At 45.4% G+C, this 13,411-nt stretch overlaps 3 protein-coding genes across 4 annotated transcripts; 1 reads left to right on the forward strand and 2 right to left on the reverse strand.

The window, feature by feature from the left end:
• Nucleotides 1–557: 557 nt before the first annotated feature.
• LOC108101325 lies at nucleotides 558–7,392 on the reverse strand. The gene is made up of 5 exons (XM_017205633.2): nucleotides 7,055–7,392; nucleotides 2,658–3,104; nucleotides 2,237–2,483; nucleotides 1,790–2,079; nucleotides 558–1,728 (listed from the first exon to the last, which is right to left on the reverse strand). Exons 1-5 carry the CDS (start codon nucleotides 7,242–7,244, stop codon nucleotides 1,604–1,606), a joined length of 1,299 nt encoding a protein of 432 aa, XP_017061122.2. The 5' UTR covers nucleotides 7,245–7,392; the 3' UTR covers nucleotides 558–1,603.
• An 896-nt stretch (nucleotides 7,393–8,288) lies between these two features.
• On the forward strand, nucleotides 8,289–10,007 carry LOC108101283. Its single transcript, XM_017205576.1, has one exon. It carries the CDS (start codon nucleotides 8,313–8,315, stop codon nucleotides 9,924–9,926), a length of 1,614 nt encoding a protein of 537 aa, XP_017061065.1. The 5' UTR covers nucleotides 8,289–8,312; the 3' UTR covers nucleotides 9,927–10,007.
• LOC108101282 (TBC1 domain family member 23) lies at nucleotides 9,937–13,076 on the reverse strand. 2 transcript variants are annotated; one of them, XM_017205575.1, is made up of 3 exons: nucleotides 12,871–13,076; nucleotides 11,189–12,551; nucleotides 9,937–11,104 (listed from the first exon to the last, which is right to left on the reverse strand). In XM_017205575.1, exons 1-3 carry the CDS (start codon nucleotides 12,885–12,887, stop codon nucleotides 10,415–10,417), a joined length of 2,070 nt encoding a protein of 689 aa, XP_017061064.1. In that variant the 5' UTR covers nucleotides 12,888–13,076; the 3' UTR covers nucleotides 9,937–10,414. The 2 variants fall into 2 exon arrangements, with proteins under 2 accessions (XP_017061064.1, XP_017061063.1); XM_017205574.1 differs by having other exon boundaries at nucleotides 11,183–12,551.
• Between the last annotated feature and the right edge of the window lie 335 nt (nucleotides 13,077–13,411).

Here is a 13,411-nt window from a genome sequence, read left to right on the forward strand (position 1 = left end):
CGACTTGCTTCGGTTGACAACAAAATGAAGAAAAAGTGGAAATGATTTTTATGACTTTTTCATTGAGACGCTGTTACTGCGCAGCTGGAAATACAAATTCCCCCGACGTCCTTCGTCTTTTTTCGTCTAATTGTAACTGATGATTGTTGTAAGCTCGAAATTGACACATTTCATTGATTTGATTTGCATTCATTTCCCGTTTCCATTCAAACATCTGCAGTTAAGACCAGCAATTTGGCATTCCGGTTGAATGAACTCTGCCAAATCGAATCCTCCCGTTTTAAAACCCACAATTATCCAATTTTTTGTTGGTTTCCAAACCAAAGACGTATTTTATTTAATCGTAAATCAGTTGCTTGTAAATAAATATATTATTAAATTAAGCTCGCGCAAAGAACTTAAGGCGTAAATCAAAGGCCAAATATTCAGAGACCCAAAAGTTTAAGGGAAAATATATAATATTATAGTTAGTTGAGTGTTCATATATATATATTTTATATTGTATTGTATACACACACACATATACGCTATTAATGCATTTTAAATACTCTCCCATCCTGTTTATCTCTGTATAAGTAATATAATTTATTTCCATATTCCATAGTACATATGTATATTTGATTATTACCAAAAACAGTCAGACAATTTCATTCAAATTAACGATACGCTTGCTGCACGTTCGGCATAAAATATTTAAAATATTTATGCCCTGAGCCACTTTTTAAATTTTGACAAATAGTTTGCATATTGTATACGTACGGTTATATATTTCTAGCAATATATTTAGCTGCGGATATTCAGTAAATACGATTAAAATTCTCATCAATTGTCATATCGTTTTTCCCCGATTCGGCGCTGTTCTATATAAAAGTGTACTTCGAAAGTGGTGGCTTCATACATGTTTAAAAATATTTGGTTATAAATTAAAGCAGTATAGAGGACAATTGTCGCTTCTGAGCTCGATTAAAGTTGATAACTAGCCAATTCTGGCGATTGTTGCTATCGATATTTTAATATATATATATTTGAACGTTCTCCTCTCATTTTTATTTTGTTTTGTACTAGTCGGGAAGCCTCTAGTTCGATAAGTATTACACAAGTAGATACAGATAGTTGCGGTTTCTCTGGATTTCAGTAGTTGTACATTTAGTTGCCATAGACACCGATTTCTTACAGGGATTACGTGGCATAGATTCGGTTTAGTTCCTTTCCGGTTCCGGTTAAGCTAAGGTTGGGTTTCGTGGGACAAAATCGCCGAACCCTGTTCGGCGTCCTAAAAACATTGATTTGATTATGTTCTTGACGTACAATACATTATTAATGTTCTTCATATGCGTATAACAATAATTTAGTTCTCGTAGAGTTGGTTTAAAATTTAAAATTGAAATTCTACACAAAAATTGCACACGAGTTGACCTTGACACTATCTCATTACTATAATTGAATTGGAAACTTTGGATATTTGGTTTCGTTTGTGTTTTTGTGTTCCTTGGATTATGTTATGTTCAATGTTCGAAAAAAACGCAGAAATACTCTTCGTGGGGCCTGTGGCTATCATTAACTACTAAATAGACTACCGATGTGTTGGGGGGATTCCCGATCCTTAGTAGTACTTCTCGCCATTATAGCTGGATCCACGCTCGGCCACCGGCTCGTTCATGAACTGGCTTTGGCTGACCGATCGCTTCTTCTTGGCCACCATATATCGCTGTTTCGAGGAACCAAATCCTACCGATTTAATGCAATATATTAAAGTATGAATCGGGAACACCCTTGGAGGGAAACCTACGGCTGTTGACTCCACTGTACTTGTGCTGCCTGGGCACGTACTCGTACTTGGGCATCACCTGGTTCTGGTTGTCCACCGGCATTCCGTAGTAGTCCACCAGGGCGGGTTGCGCCTGTACGGGCACGTCCATCCAACTGCCCGCCGGCACGTAGTCCAGGTCGTCGGAGGAGATCATGGGCACTGGTCCGGAGCTCTCTGCGTCGCTTTCCTTGCGCGCCCGCTCCCCAGCCTCCACCAAGGCAACCAGGGCCAGCATGTCCGCGGGATTCAGCTGGGTGTCGCGTTTCAGTCTGCAAACGAAAGAGAAATTACGAAATTCTTAGGAAAAAATCGAATTTAAGAAAAAAAGTGAATACGGGTGCCTATGTACCTTCATTTTAAAATATTACCCATACGCAGTGTTGCCTTTTTAAACTTGTGTGACTTAAATGTAACTAGTTTACTTACCGCATGTCATTGAAGCGCCGGTATTTATTGAGGTTAATGTTCTCCGAATTGTAGCCACTACTCGCACCATTGCCACCGGAACTTCCCAGATTGTAATAGATTCCGCGCTTGTTCCGGTCATCCAAGTTGTAGTTCCGGTTGGCATAGGTCATGGGAACCGAGAGGGGAATGCTTTCCAAGTAGGCCTCGGCATTCAGGAGGTTTTGCAGATTGTCGTAGGCCTTGTTTCGCGCACTCGAACCACCCACTAAAAATAGTAAAGTTAAATATGAAGATAATGTAATATGTATATTAAATAATACTTTAAATAGAAATAAATCTCAAATTTCCTTAAATAATGTCAGCTCTTGAATTTTTAGGATTAAAAAGCACTATTGACTTGACAGTTTCTTACATAAATTTCAATTAAACATGAACTTACATCGTCTTTCGGGAGCGTAGTCTTCGATTTCCTGGAGGTCCCGATCGCCATAGCTGACCGGAACGGCGGCCTCGTAGTCGTCGGACCAGACGCCACTGGGCACATCGCTGCCGTAGTCGCTGGCCGGGGAGAGGTACGGGTTGTACTCGTAGTTGACGCCCCGCTTGCGCATCGTGGAGCTGGCCACCGCCTCCTCGAGGGCGCTGGGCTCCTCCTGCAGCTGCTGCTGGCTGTTCTGGGCGGCGGCTGCCACGGCGGCCAGGATCTCGTCGTTGGAGGGCAGGGCGTAGACGCCGGATGGCACCTGCTGCTGCGCCTGGCTGGCCATCGGGACGGGGATGGGGTTGTTCCTGGCCGACGGGGCATTGCTGAAGGAAGCGGGCACAATTTCCGGACTCGACTTCTTGTCCGCCGTCGGCACCGCATTCGCCTCCTCGGCGCGTTTCGCTAAGTGGATGGAGAAAGCAAATTGAAATTGAAATTTTCCATTGCCTGCTACCATCACCAAGCACTCCAATATTCCATTTTCCCGGGGCTGATTCAATAAATTCGCAACCCCCGCGGCCAAGTGACCGCAAAACCAATTAGCCGCCGTCCACCGAAACGAGTACCATAATTGTTTTATACACTCGAGCATATTTCTCCCGTTCTGCGCTAATTGCTTTTAGCGCTTTGACAACCGAGTTTATGTTTATGTAATCCCCAGTGGAAGGCCACCCCCTGCAGCTGGGCCTCCAGGATTGACCTTATTAATCCTAATCGCATTGCTGCCCCAGGGGTATCCAATCGAAAAGGGGCTCCTCGCGCAACAGTTGGCCCGCTAATTGACTGGGCTTCATATCTCGGATCGGATGATAATCGAGCGCAGGCAGCCGCCAATTAATTTCCAGTTAACACCTGACATGAGCCCTCCGCATGAGCGGTTATGCCGACTTCAGGTTTAATTCATAACTCTGCTAAATCGTGACAGAAACTAGTTCAACTGCCCAGCAGATGAGCAGAGTTCCGCGAAATACGTAAATGTATTTTTATTAGGGGATTTTTCGCGATCTTCGGACTCTATCTATGGCTTATCGCCAATGGAGCTTTGATAAACGATTATTGGAGAACAGAGATATGATAACCAAATAGCCATGATTTATACGACCCCAATCATTAAAGTGTTATTAGCTTGTGCCGATTGAATGGCCAGGTGGTTGTGTATCCGGCCATGGGCGAGCTTTATATCAGAAAATGGTTCTCACTAAAATGACAAGCAGTTTCTACAAATAGTAAAGTTGTATCTAACTTTAGGGTAGATACATTAACTGATATCTGCACAATAATAATCAGTAATATTTAATCAGCTTGTGAAATGTATGGAATGCAGCTTGAAGTCGTAAAACTATAAAAGCAACTTCGTTAAAAAAAAACTGTTGCCTACATTTAAGGGCCTCATATGATAGTGATACAATTTATTTCCCAAAAAATGAAGGAGATATTTTTCCATGACACAAGCATTCCTTCCGAGAAGCTACCAACCCGTTCTGCGAAATTCTAGACGAGTTGTACAAATGTGGATACTTTAAGGCGACACAATTTATGGATCACACGTAACCCAGTTTGCAATGCCCCAGAGTCCTTGGGTCCAACGGCCAACGATTCCTGAAAGCCCTCCTGTTAAATGATTCCAAGAATCCGCAGTCATTTAGAGCCAACAATGCTCGTGTTTCGCTTTTATTCCCACCCACGCCTCGTCGTTAAATATGTTTATATGTGGCAAATGTCCTGCTCTCGGATGTCCATCACTTTGGGTGGACCGAGGGGGGTGGGGGTACTTAAATAAATAAATAATAAGAAAAAAAAGAAAATGTTGGAAAGCTCTGACGTTTGCTGACGTCGGCCTCGTCTTCACAGTTGTTGTTTTTCGTTTTGCCCAAGAGTGTTCACTGAACTGTGAAAGTATCAACAAGTTGTTTGCTCTCCGCACACACACACACACACACACGCACACATGCGCAGAGATTACGGGGTGGTTGGGTGTCGCCTGGTGGGTGGTGGGTGGCGGTGGGTCCTTAGCAGCTGTTCGAAAAGTCGGGACACCACCAGACAACACGACATGAACATGAACATGAACACAATTAACGCCAGGACTGAAGGTCCTTGGGCGTTTTTTTTTTTTTTTCCTTTGCCGCCCCACCAGAAATAACTTAATAACCGCGGCATATGGACAAATTTGCGAAACGCATGAAAACGCGATTGGGAGCCTGAGGTTTCGGGATCGGGATTGGGATTGGGATCAGGATCTGGATTGGCATCGGGGAATGGAAACTGGGCGCCCCTCTCTGCTGAATATTTCATGGCCTGTCGATGAGTGACAGGAACGGCCAGCAGCCATTGCTTTTATAAATATTTAATGTGCACACTTGACTGCCGCCGCCGTCGATGCGTAAATTAAGCGCTGGGGTGGACCCTATTCCCGCTTTGCATTTTAAAGAGTGTCGCCCGGAGTGCCAACAGCTGGACGCCCGAAGGCAAAGCCTGTTTGCCTTTGTCATTAAGCTGCCATATGTAATTTAATAAACACATCGGGCGGCTCTAGTTCCTCCCTGCCATCCAGGGACTTAGTAAATCTATTTAGGGCGCACTGCAGAGGGGGCGAAATCTATTAGAGCGCTCTTGTGTCCTTCAAGTCCTTGAAGTGGGCTTTGAAAAACAAGCTGTAAAGTGGTTTCGAAAATGTTTAGCATTTTCAGAAGTATCACAAGATAGACTTCAAATCAAATTACAACTTATAAGCAATAGAACTTTAAGATTTCGGAATGCAAACTCTAATGATGTATTACAGCTGTCTAATGGTAGTAAGTTTAGAATTAAATATTAAATATGGAGTAACACTGAAATCTCTGGAGATTTTGAACAAATCGAAAAGATTTTTGATTATGTAGGTTTAAGAAATTTAAGTCTGTTATCTTTAATATATAGATCTTTTAAGTCTCTGGAGATTTCTGATTATCGAAGAAATATTGCAGCAGTTGCTGCAAGTTGTCCACCCCAATTCAACTCGTACCTTTTTTTAGGACTTGCGTTTGACATTTTGATGTGGCTTTAGGCGATTGACATTTGACCAGGCCCGCTCCTGTTTTGGCCATACTTTCTGCGGTCTCGGCCGCTAACGAACGTGTTGCATTCGAAAATCAGGAGGAGCGGGCGCGAAATGGGATTGGAAAGGCTTAACAGCTTGAGCTGGCTGCCAACTTAAGGGCTCAAGGCTGCGGTGAAAGTGGGCGGGCGGGTGCTACTTGGGGGGCTAGGAAGTGGGTGGCACTTTCTCCCAAGATGTGGTGAATGGCGATGCTAGGCGAAAGGCGAAAGGCGCCAGGCGAGCAGAAAATGCTGAAAACGCAGAGGGGGCTGTAAAACTTTCGCCTAACTCGCTTTCTAAAAATAGAAATGAAATCGCGCGCACGTACGCACACTTTAACAGCAAGGAGGGCAAACACACACACATATACATTTACCCATAATACGTGTATGTTGTGCATAAATGTGTGTGCACAAAGGAGGCTGGCCGCCATTTTGTGTGGCGAACGCCTACGCGATATTTAACTGCGCTGTAGGTTCCTATGTGCTTGTATTGGTAAGCTCTTAGCCACATATATGTACAGTGTAAGTGCACTGATAAAAATCGGAGTTAATGTTGAATAAGAAAATGTTGAACTTGTATAAACAAATTTTTAATGATGAAATGAAACATTTTGTATATTATGTTGCAAATTCTTTGTCATTTTATATACATATTTTTTTTTTTTTGTATACAATAATTTTATATTATACAATATCCGTTTACTTTAATACTTGAATTTCAACAACTTATTGGACACTTGGGACTCCACCAAATTCATTCACTTAAACCACACTTCGTTGATAAATGTTCACAGTGTAGGGACAGTAATGATTCACTAAGCCAGTGTAAGAACAACAACCGCAAGATGGAAATTTGTGAAAACGCGAAGGAAGAGGATGACGGAGGGGTGGAGTGGTGGAGGGCAGGACATGACAGCGAAGGCGACAGCTGTCGTCCTGGCGCAAAACACCTACGCAATTTCCTGGCGAAAACGGCAAACGGCAAACGACGAACGACGAGCGGGAAATGGGAAATGGAAAATGCTAAATGAGATGAGCCCCAAGATGGAGCCACTCGAGCGGATGCTGATGCTGGGATGCTGGGCTGCTTGGCTGCTTGGCTGCTGAAGAGCCCCCAAAATCAGCAGGCCACCCACGCAGCCGAGGGCGATTTTTCAAAACTCGAAATTTCCCAATGACCTTTAGCATTCAACGGTAGCGGGTAGCGAGTGTGTGGGCGGAGCTCCCTCTCCCTTTCCAACTCCGCCCCAAAAATGAACTTTGCCACTCACCTGCTGCCGGCTGTTGCTGCTGTTCCAACTGCTGCTGCTGCTGCTGGAGCTTATGGTTGGCGCTGGTGGAAAGCTCCGTGTCCTGAGCGAGAACGGAGGCGGGAACGGCCCGGATCAGCGGGCTGAGGCACAGGATCAGTGCCAGAATGACCAGCAGAGTGCTGCTGCGCAACGACATGGTATGCGGCATGCTCGCTTAACTGTCACCCAAATAGGATTCCGGATTAGGATCTGTGGTTCGGTTGCGGTGGGAGGTCGACTCCTGGTCTACTCTAACTCCTTGGGCTGTGCCTTTTCCTTTCACCAGTGGTTCGCGCACTTCGACTGTTCTGAATGAACTGACGTCCCAGCGACGCAGTGCAACAGTTTTTAACGTACTGTCCCCGATTCCGTGCCGTTGGCCGTGTTTGCAGATCCAGTCCTCTGACTACCCCACCAACTACCCACCACCCAGCACCACCCATTTCCCGTCCAGTCTGCACACAACCTACGTCACTCCCATTGATAAAGACTGCGGGCCTCAGAGGAGCCTGCTTACGTAGTTCCCTGGCGAAAGTGGCTCGGCAATCGGCAATCCCGAAATGCGCCTGCGTCGAATCTGCACGGAGCTGCCTTACAGCGCGGTTATATCTGTGCGATAATGTGGTAGCAAGTCTATGGCTATATGACACGAATTATTACGTAAAATAAATAAATATGTTACACAACTGCAGTCTCAGATTTACATTTAATTTCTATCATATCTCAAAGTATTGCAATATTTTACTAGAATAACATTCTAACCTTTCTTTACGCTTTTGATCAATTTCATGACCCAAAGTAACTGGAAAATTTTTTAAGATGCTTAATAGTTGTTTAATAAGCCTAAAACCTTACCTTAGAGTTTAAAGTAAATTATCAAACCCGGTAAAAGAATGGAAGCCTATTATACATAGTATACACTTTTTTCTTTTTTACTAAAAAAAAAAAACAAAATTATACATAGAATAAACGAAGTTAGGTTAAAAACAGAAAGCAACACCATGTAACATAAAATATCTTTTATTTGAATTTTTCGAAGTAGCCTTAAAACCTTGCTGCATAATCTTGAACAATGCTTGCCTTGCAATATACAAGTATGTATATGTTTTGCGATTGCAACCTGCTAGATCAGCAGAAAAGTCGAGAATACTTGAAACCTAATAAAGTCACTCCTCAGTGGCTTGCTTTCAGTTTGTCACGGGACTTAGAAGTATAAAGTTTAAATATAAACTCCGGAATGAGATCGCAAAGTTTTCGGTTTATATTTGTTACCATATTGATAGCGCTCTCCCATGGAGATCCAATTGACCAGGATGAGGATGTTAATCCTATGACTATGAAGGGATTTAATAACAGTCTTGGAACTTTTGTGGAGTATAGCGGAAGGGCAACTATAGCAGTCGAAGATCTGAATATATATGCCAGCTTCAATTTGGAATCGCTTCTCTCGCACTTTAAGTTTTTTAAAAAGGGCCGCAAAATTGTAAGTGACTATTGCCTACGAAATGTTACTGGATGTCCAAACTACAGCGACGAGGCTCTCTTGATTGGGTTGATTGATGATGCGGATGATCTGAAGGACGTCAAAATTAAGCGCCTACCTATTGGCATTGGAAAGTATTTAAATAACAGACCTGCGCTTATTGACAGCACAGGGAACGTTCATATAAGTTTTTTCCCACCTCTCTTTCGTTTGGGCGACGAGAAAGATTACACAATTGACTATATCAACAGCATCAGCAATCGAATCAGTCTTCTGGAATCCCAATTAAAAAGCTCCCAGGACTCCATACTTGAAGCTTTAACTTCAGCCCGCCAGAAAAGACTAAGCCCTCTGGTTCTTACCATCAATCAGTTGAAAGAAGAGATCCCTAAGATAAAGGCTAAGCTTCCGCCAAATCGACGACTGCCCTTCGATGAAACCAGCGTTTCGGATATTTACCTACTCGCCTCCGTGGTCCCTAAGCAGCTGGACAACCAGGTGGTCTTCCAAATCACAGTGCCATTAATCGAAGTGGAGGAGTTCAATGTCTATCGCCTCACGCCCATTCCCCGAGTGGTTAACGGCAAGATCCAGCTGATGGACAGCGAAACACTCTATTTGGGTATCAATGACCACCAGGACAGGTATTTTCCTATCCGAGACCTGAAGGATTGCACTGAATTGGGCAATGAGAGATTTGTCTGCAAACACAATCAAATTACCCACGGAGATGGAGATAATCGGTTTGCCTGCTCTTTGGCGGCCATCCGGGGTCAATCCTCCGAAGCTTGCACCTTCCACCAACTGGAGCAGAGTGCCCAATGGACCCAGCTGGTGGCACCGAATTCATGGATGGTGGCCCTCACCAAGGAGCTATCCTTGACGGGTGTGTGTTCCGGTAAAAGGCAAGAGCTTAAGATCAACGGCAGTGGAATCCTGAGCATTCGGGGCGACTGCATCGTCCGGAGTTCAGTGGTCACTCTCCAAGGAGAACCCAATCCTAATGATCCCTCGAAAAAGGGATTTGCCTCGCTGCAGCTCTCCCCGAAAAGCTCACGGGAAACAGAAAACACTGATCAACTACTTGATATAGAAAAGATACTGAGGTCAGAACAGGAAAAACAATTACATGATGTAGTACAGATACTGAGGACGGAACAGGAAGAACATTATCATCCAATGTTTATAATCACTGGGTGTCTTATAACAGCTGCCGTTCTTATTTTGCTGGCCTGGATATATCTTAACCAACGTAAACTGGAACTTGCAGTGGCTCAAAATCCAGTCAACACTTTCGATGCCTATCCAGACCCAAAAAATGAAACCAGAGTCAGCAATCTTCCGCTGCTGGAGAAACATGAAGTATAACATATACATATTGTGTCGATTATAATACAGATTTATTTGTTTGGTTTAATTGCAATAAATATTAGTTACTTTCATCATTTACACGTTGTAAGTCTCAAGGCTTCAGTTGGGGTTTCCTCATTTTGCACTTAGAAATTTAGAAAATCTGAGCCAAGGGCTGGGCATGCTGGCAATGTGATCTGGGGACTAAGTACCTCGACTCTCCTAACTTCCGGACTGTGCACCGAGTGCTCTATGTTACAGTTGCAGCCAGGCCTTCGTTTACAAATAAGAACTACCAAGTGTCAGCTACTACAAGGAAAACATTGCCAATTACAAACTAGTTACAGCGCTCTAAGCGGCGCATTGCACTTTGTGTCTCTGATTTTTTTTTGTCAGTTTCAGTTTCTGTCCATGTGTGATTGATTGTGTACGAAATAAAGCTTTGCGCGGGAAGGGGGTAAATAAGAAAAGCACGCGGAGGATGCGGATGATGTGACGAGTGTGTCCTATTTGGCGTTGTCCAGCACCTTCACTATGTGCTTGGAGACGAGGGCCGTTGCCTTGGCGGCATCGGGGATGAGAAAGCGATCCATGTCCGTGATGAGCAGGCCGTCGCCGTCGGGGAATCCGTACTTGAAGGTGATCAGGTCGCGGTGGCGCTTCTTGGCCGTGATCTTAACGATGCTGGCCAGCGGACGGCGCACCATTATCTGCGCCTGGCCGCGTCCCAGTTCCCGCAGCACCACCAGCTGGCCGGGCGTGATTATCAGGTGACTGTCGTACATGTAGCCGCTCATGTGCACCTCCTGGCACTTGAAGGCGTTTATAATGTCCGCCGTCTTAAAGTAGTGGTTCAGGTTTACGATCTCCTTGCCATCGCCAGCCAAGGGTGGGTCGTCCCGCTCTCCTGGTCCGTCTAAGGCATCCTCGTTCTCGTCGTCGATGCTGAAGACAGGCGCCACATTGCGGTACCGCTTTCCGTTCCGCTCCTTGGCACTCACATGGCGCTCCTGTGACGGAGCCGCCTGCACGCCATTCGAGCCGCTGGCAGTGGCTCCTCCGTTAGCACTGGGATTCACAATGATGTCCAGCAGTTTGCCCTTGACCTCTGCAGACTTTGACTTCATGGCCGCGGAGAACTTGCTGAAGAGGTCCGTGGACGAGGTCGCCGAAGTCTTCAGAGGTGTTGGTTTTGTCTGTCGAAGGAGAAAAAAGGGTTAATAAGCCATCAAAAGTTTGCTCAACTACAACATCTTAAGCTGCTTATATCTTACACTTACTTGCTGGACGTTGTGCTGCTGGCAGACCAGGCACTTGCGCACATTGTGATCCTCCAGGCAGTCAGCCATGTGATCGCCGAAGTAATCGTGGATGGAGGCATAGCCGCCGGTCAGCAGCGAAACGTAGTGGGTGTTTTTCTGCAGGAATGAGGCCACCACCATGTGTGTGTACTGGTCCTCCTCGACGCGGCCGCTGCCCATGAAGCACAAATGCTCTCCGCCGGCATTCGAGTTGGCCTCGATGGCCTGTCGCTGGGCGGTCAGCAATCCCTGGACGGCGGTGGCGAAGGCTACCGGTTCCTGGAGCATCAGGTTACAGTCCAGGTGGAATGCCGTGGACAAGTGGCCGGCGTTGTACTGCTCGGCTGGTCGGCAGTCAACGAGGAAGAAGCGGACTGCATCCGGCACTGGGAATTCGGTGGCCGAGTTCTCCACCAACTCGTAAACGGAGACGGGCAAGCACAGCGCCTGTGACACCTTGTTGGCCTCCTCCTGGCTGCGTGGCGTGTCGTTCTGTTTGCCATATAGCGCCTTCAGGTAGTCCGTTTTGAATGAAGTGGGTGTCTTGAGCGCGTAGTACTGAGCCAGGGAGCAAAAGTCGGGGACATCGTCAAACTCCAGGGCGCACGGCATGAGACCCAAGAACTTAATGATCTCCTCCTTGGACGAGCTCCTCATCTGCAGGATCTGTTCGCGGCCGTTGATCAGGATAATCAGCGCCAGAAAGAAGACCATAAAGGGATCAGCGTTCTGGAAGTACAAGTCCCACATGGCAATGATCACCGAAAGGCTGCTGCAGGAGGCGAAGAGCGACTGGAACCAAGTCAGGGAGTACAAATCGGGCGTGATCTTCTTGGTGTCCAGCAGCGTGCAGAGCTCCGGGTCGTGGTAGAGCAAGAGCAACCGGAAAACATGGAAGACGTTGCCCTTGGGCCGACAGCCCTTGGGTATATAGGTGTCCCTTATGGATTCGAACAGATTAAATGTGTCCGATCGATTCAGTTTCAAAGCGAAGAGTGGGAGCAGCAGCTCGATCCATCCGTTCTCCGGCTCGTACTGCAGATTCCGGTTCTTGCAGTAGAACGTGATGATGGATTCCAGGTCGGAAACGACCGAGACCTTGTCCTCCTCGTCGTTGCCCATCCGATCGACGTGCCGCTGGCAATCCTCGCGCAATTGGCTCTGGAAGGGCAGGTCGTAGATCTCGTTGAAGAGCGACATCTGGTCCGATTTGTGGCGCACATCCAGGCACACTTGCCACACATCCGGACGCAGTGCCTCCGGCAGGGCTTTTCCCTGGCAAATGCTATAAATGTCGTTCACATTGCAGTCGTCTAGAAGCGCCGATTCCAGCTCAATGATCCTAGGGGAATAAATAATAATGATTTGTTTGTTTCACTCATGTAGACGGGTGAAGGCGACGTCAACGTGTCTAAATAACCAGCTGCTGATAAGGCGGAGCACCCATCAACCCCCCAGGTGCTCCACCCCCCGATGACCCTGCCCCACACTGCTGACTCAATCACCGAAACAAATGGTCGTCTGTTCGAGAAAACCCAAGACTGAGCTGGCAAGCTACAAAACAGGCCTTGCAATCACAAATCAACTGGGATGCTGAATCTCCGTTTCCTGAATAACCTTAATTGTTGACGTAGCCCCCAAACCCAATGTTTATTATTTACCACATATTCTCCTCCATTGCTCTGCTGTCGAGTTAATTACTCCGTTTTCGTTCCAAATTATGCCGTTAATGCTTTCTTTTAGTCTGAAGCTGGCCAGGCAGGTGCATTTTCTTTATATTTTGGGTGCGAATAACGATTTTTTTGTGATATTCCAAATTTATTTTGATCGAATTTTGGTTACGTTTAAGAGACGGGAGGTGGTAACGTTTCTAGTGATGGAATGTGCTTACGTTAACACGGGGCAAGTTAGAGATGTGAGTTTGGATTGATTTACGAATATGATTATTGGGCTGTTATTATAGTTATTCAGATTTTATAAAAACGGCTTATGACAAAAAAAATATAATTGCATAAAATATAAAAAGTTGCAAATAAATAAAACTTAAATTCTATAGTATTCACAAAGATCGCAACGCTGTTCGCTTACAAAGGGTTGAATTATTGTCATTGGTCATGTAGAAACTACTTATACCAAACACTTTTACTTTCTCAAAATAAGTTTATGTTTGGTTTACAAGTATTATTTTCAAATCTGTAACGT

This window comes from Drosophila ficusphila, unplaced genomic scaffold, assembly GCF_018152265.1.
Source record: "Drosophila ficusphila isolate 14025-0441.05 unplaced genomic scaffold, ASM1815226v1 contig_412, whole genome shotgun sequence".
NCBI lineage: Eukaryota > Metazoa > Arthropoda > Insecta > Diptera > Drosophilidae > Drosophila > Drosophila ficusphila.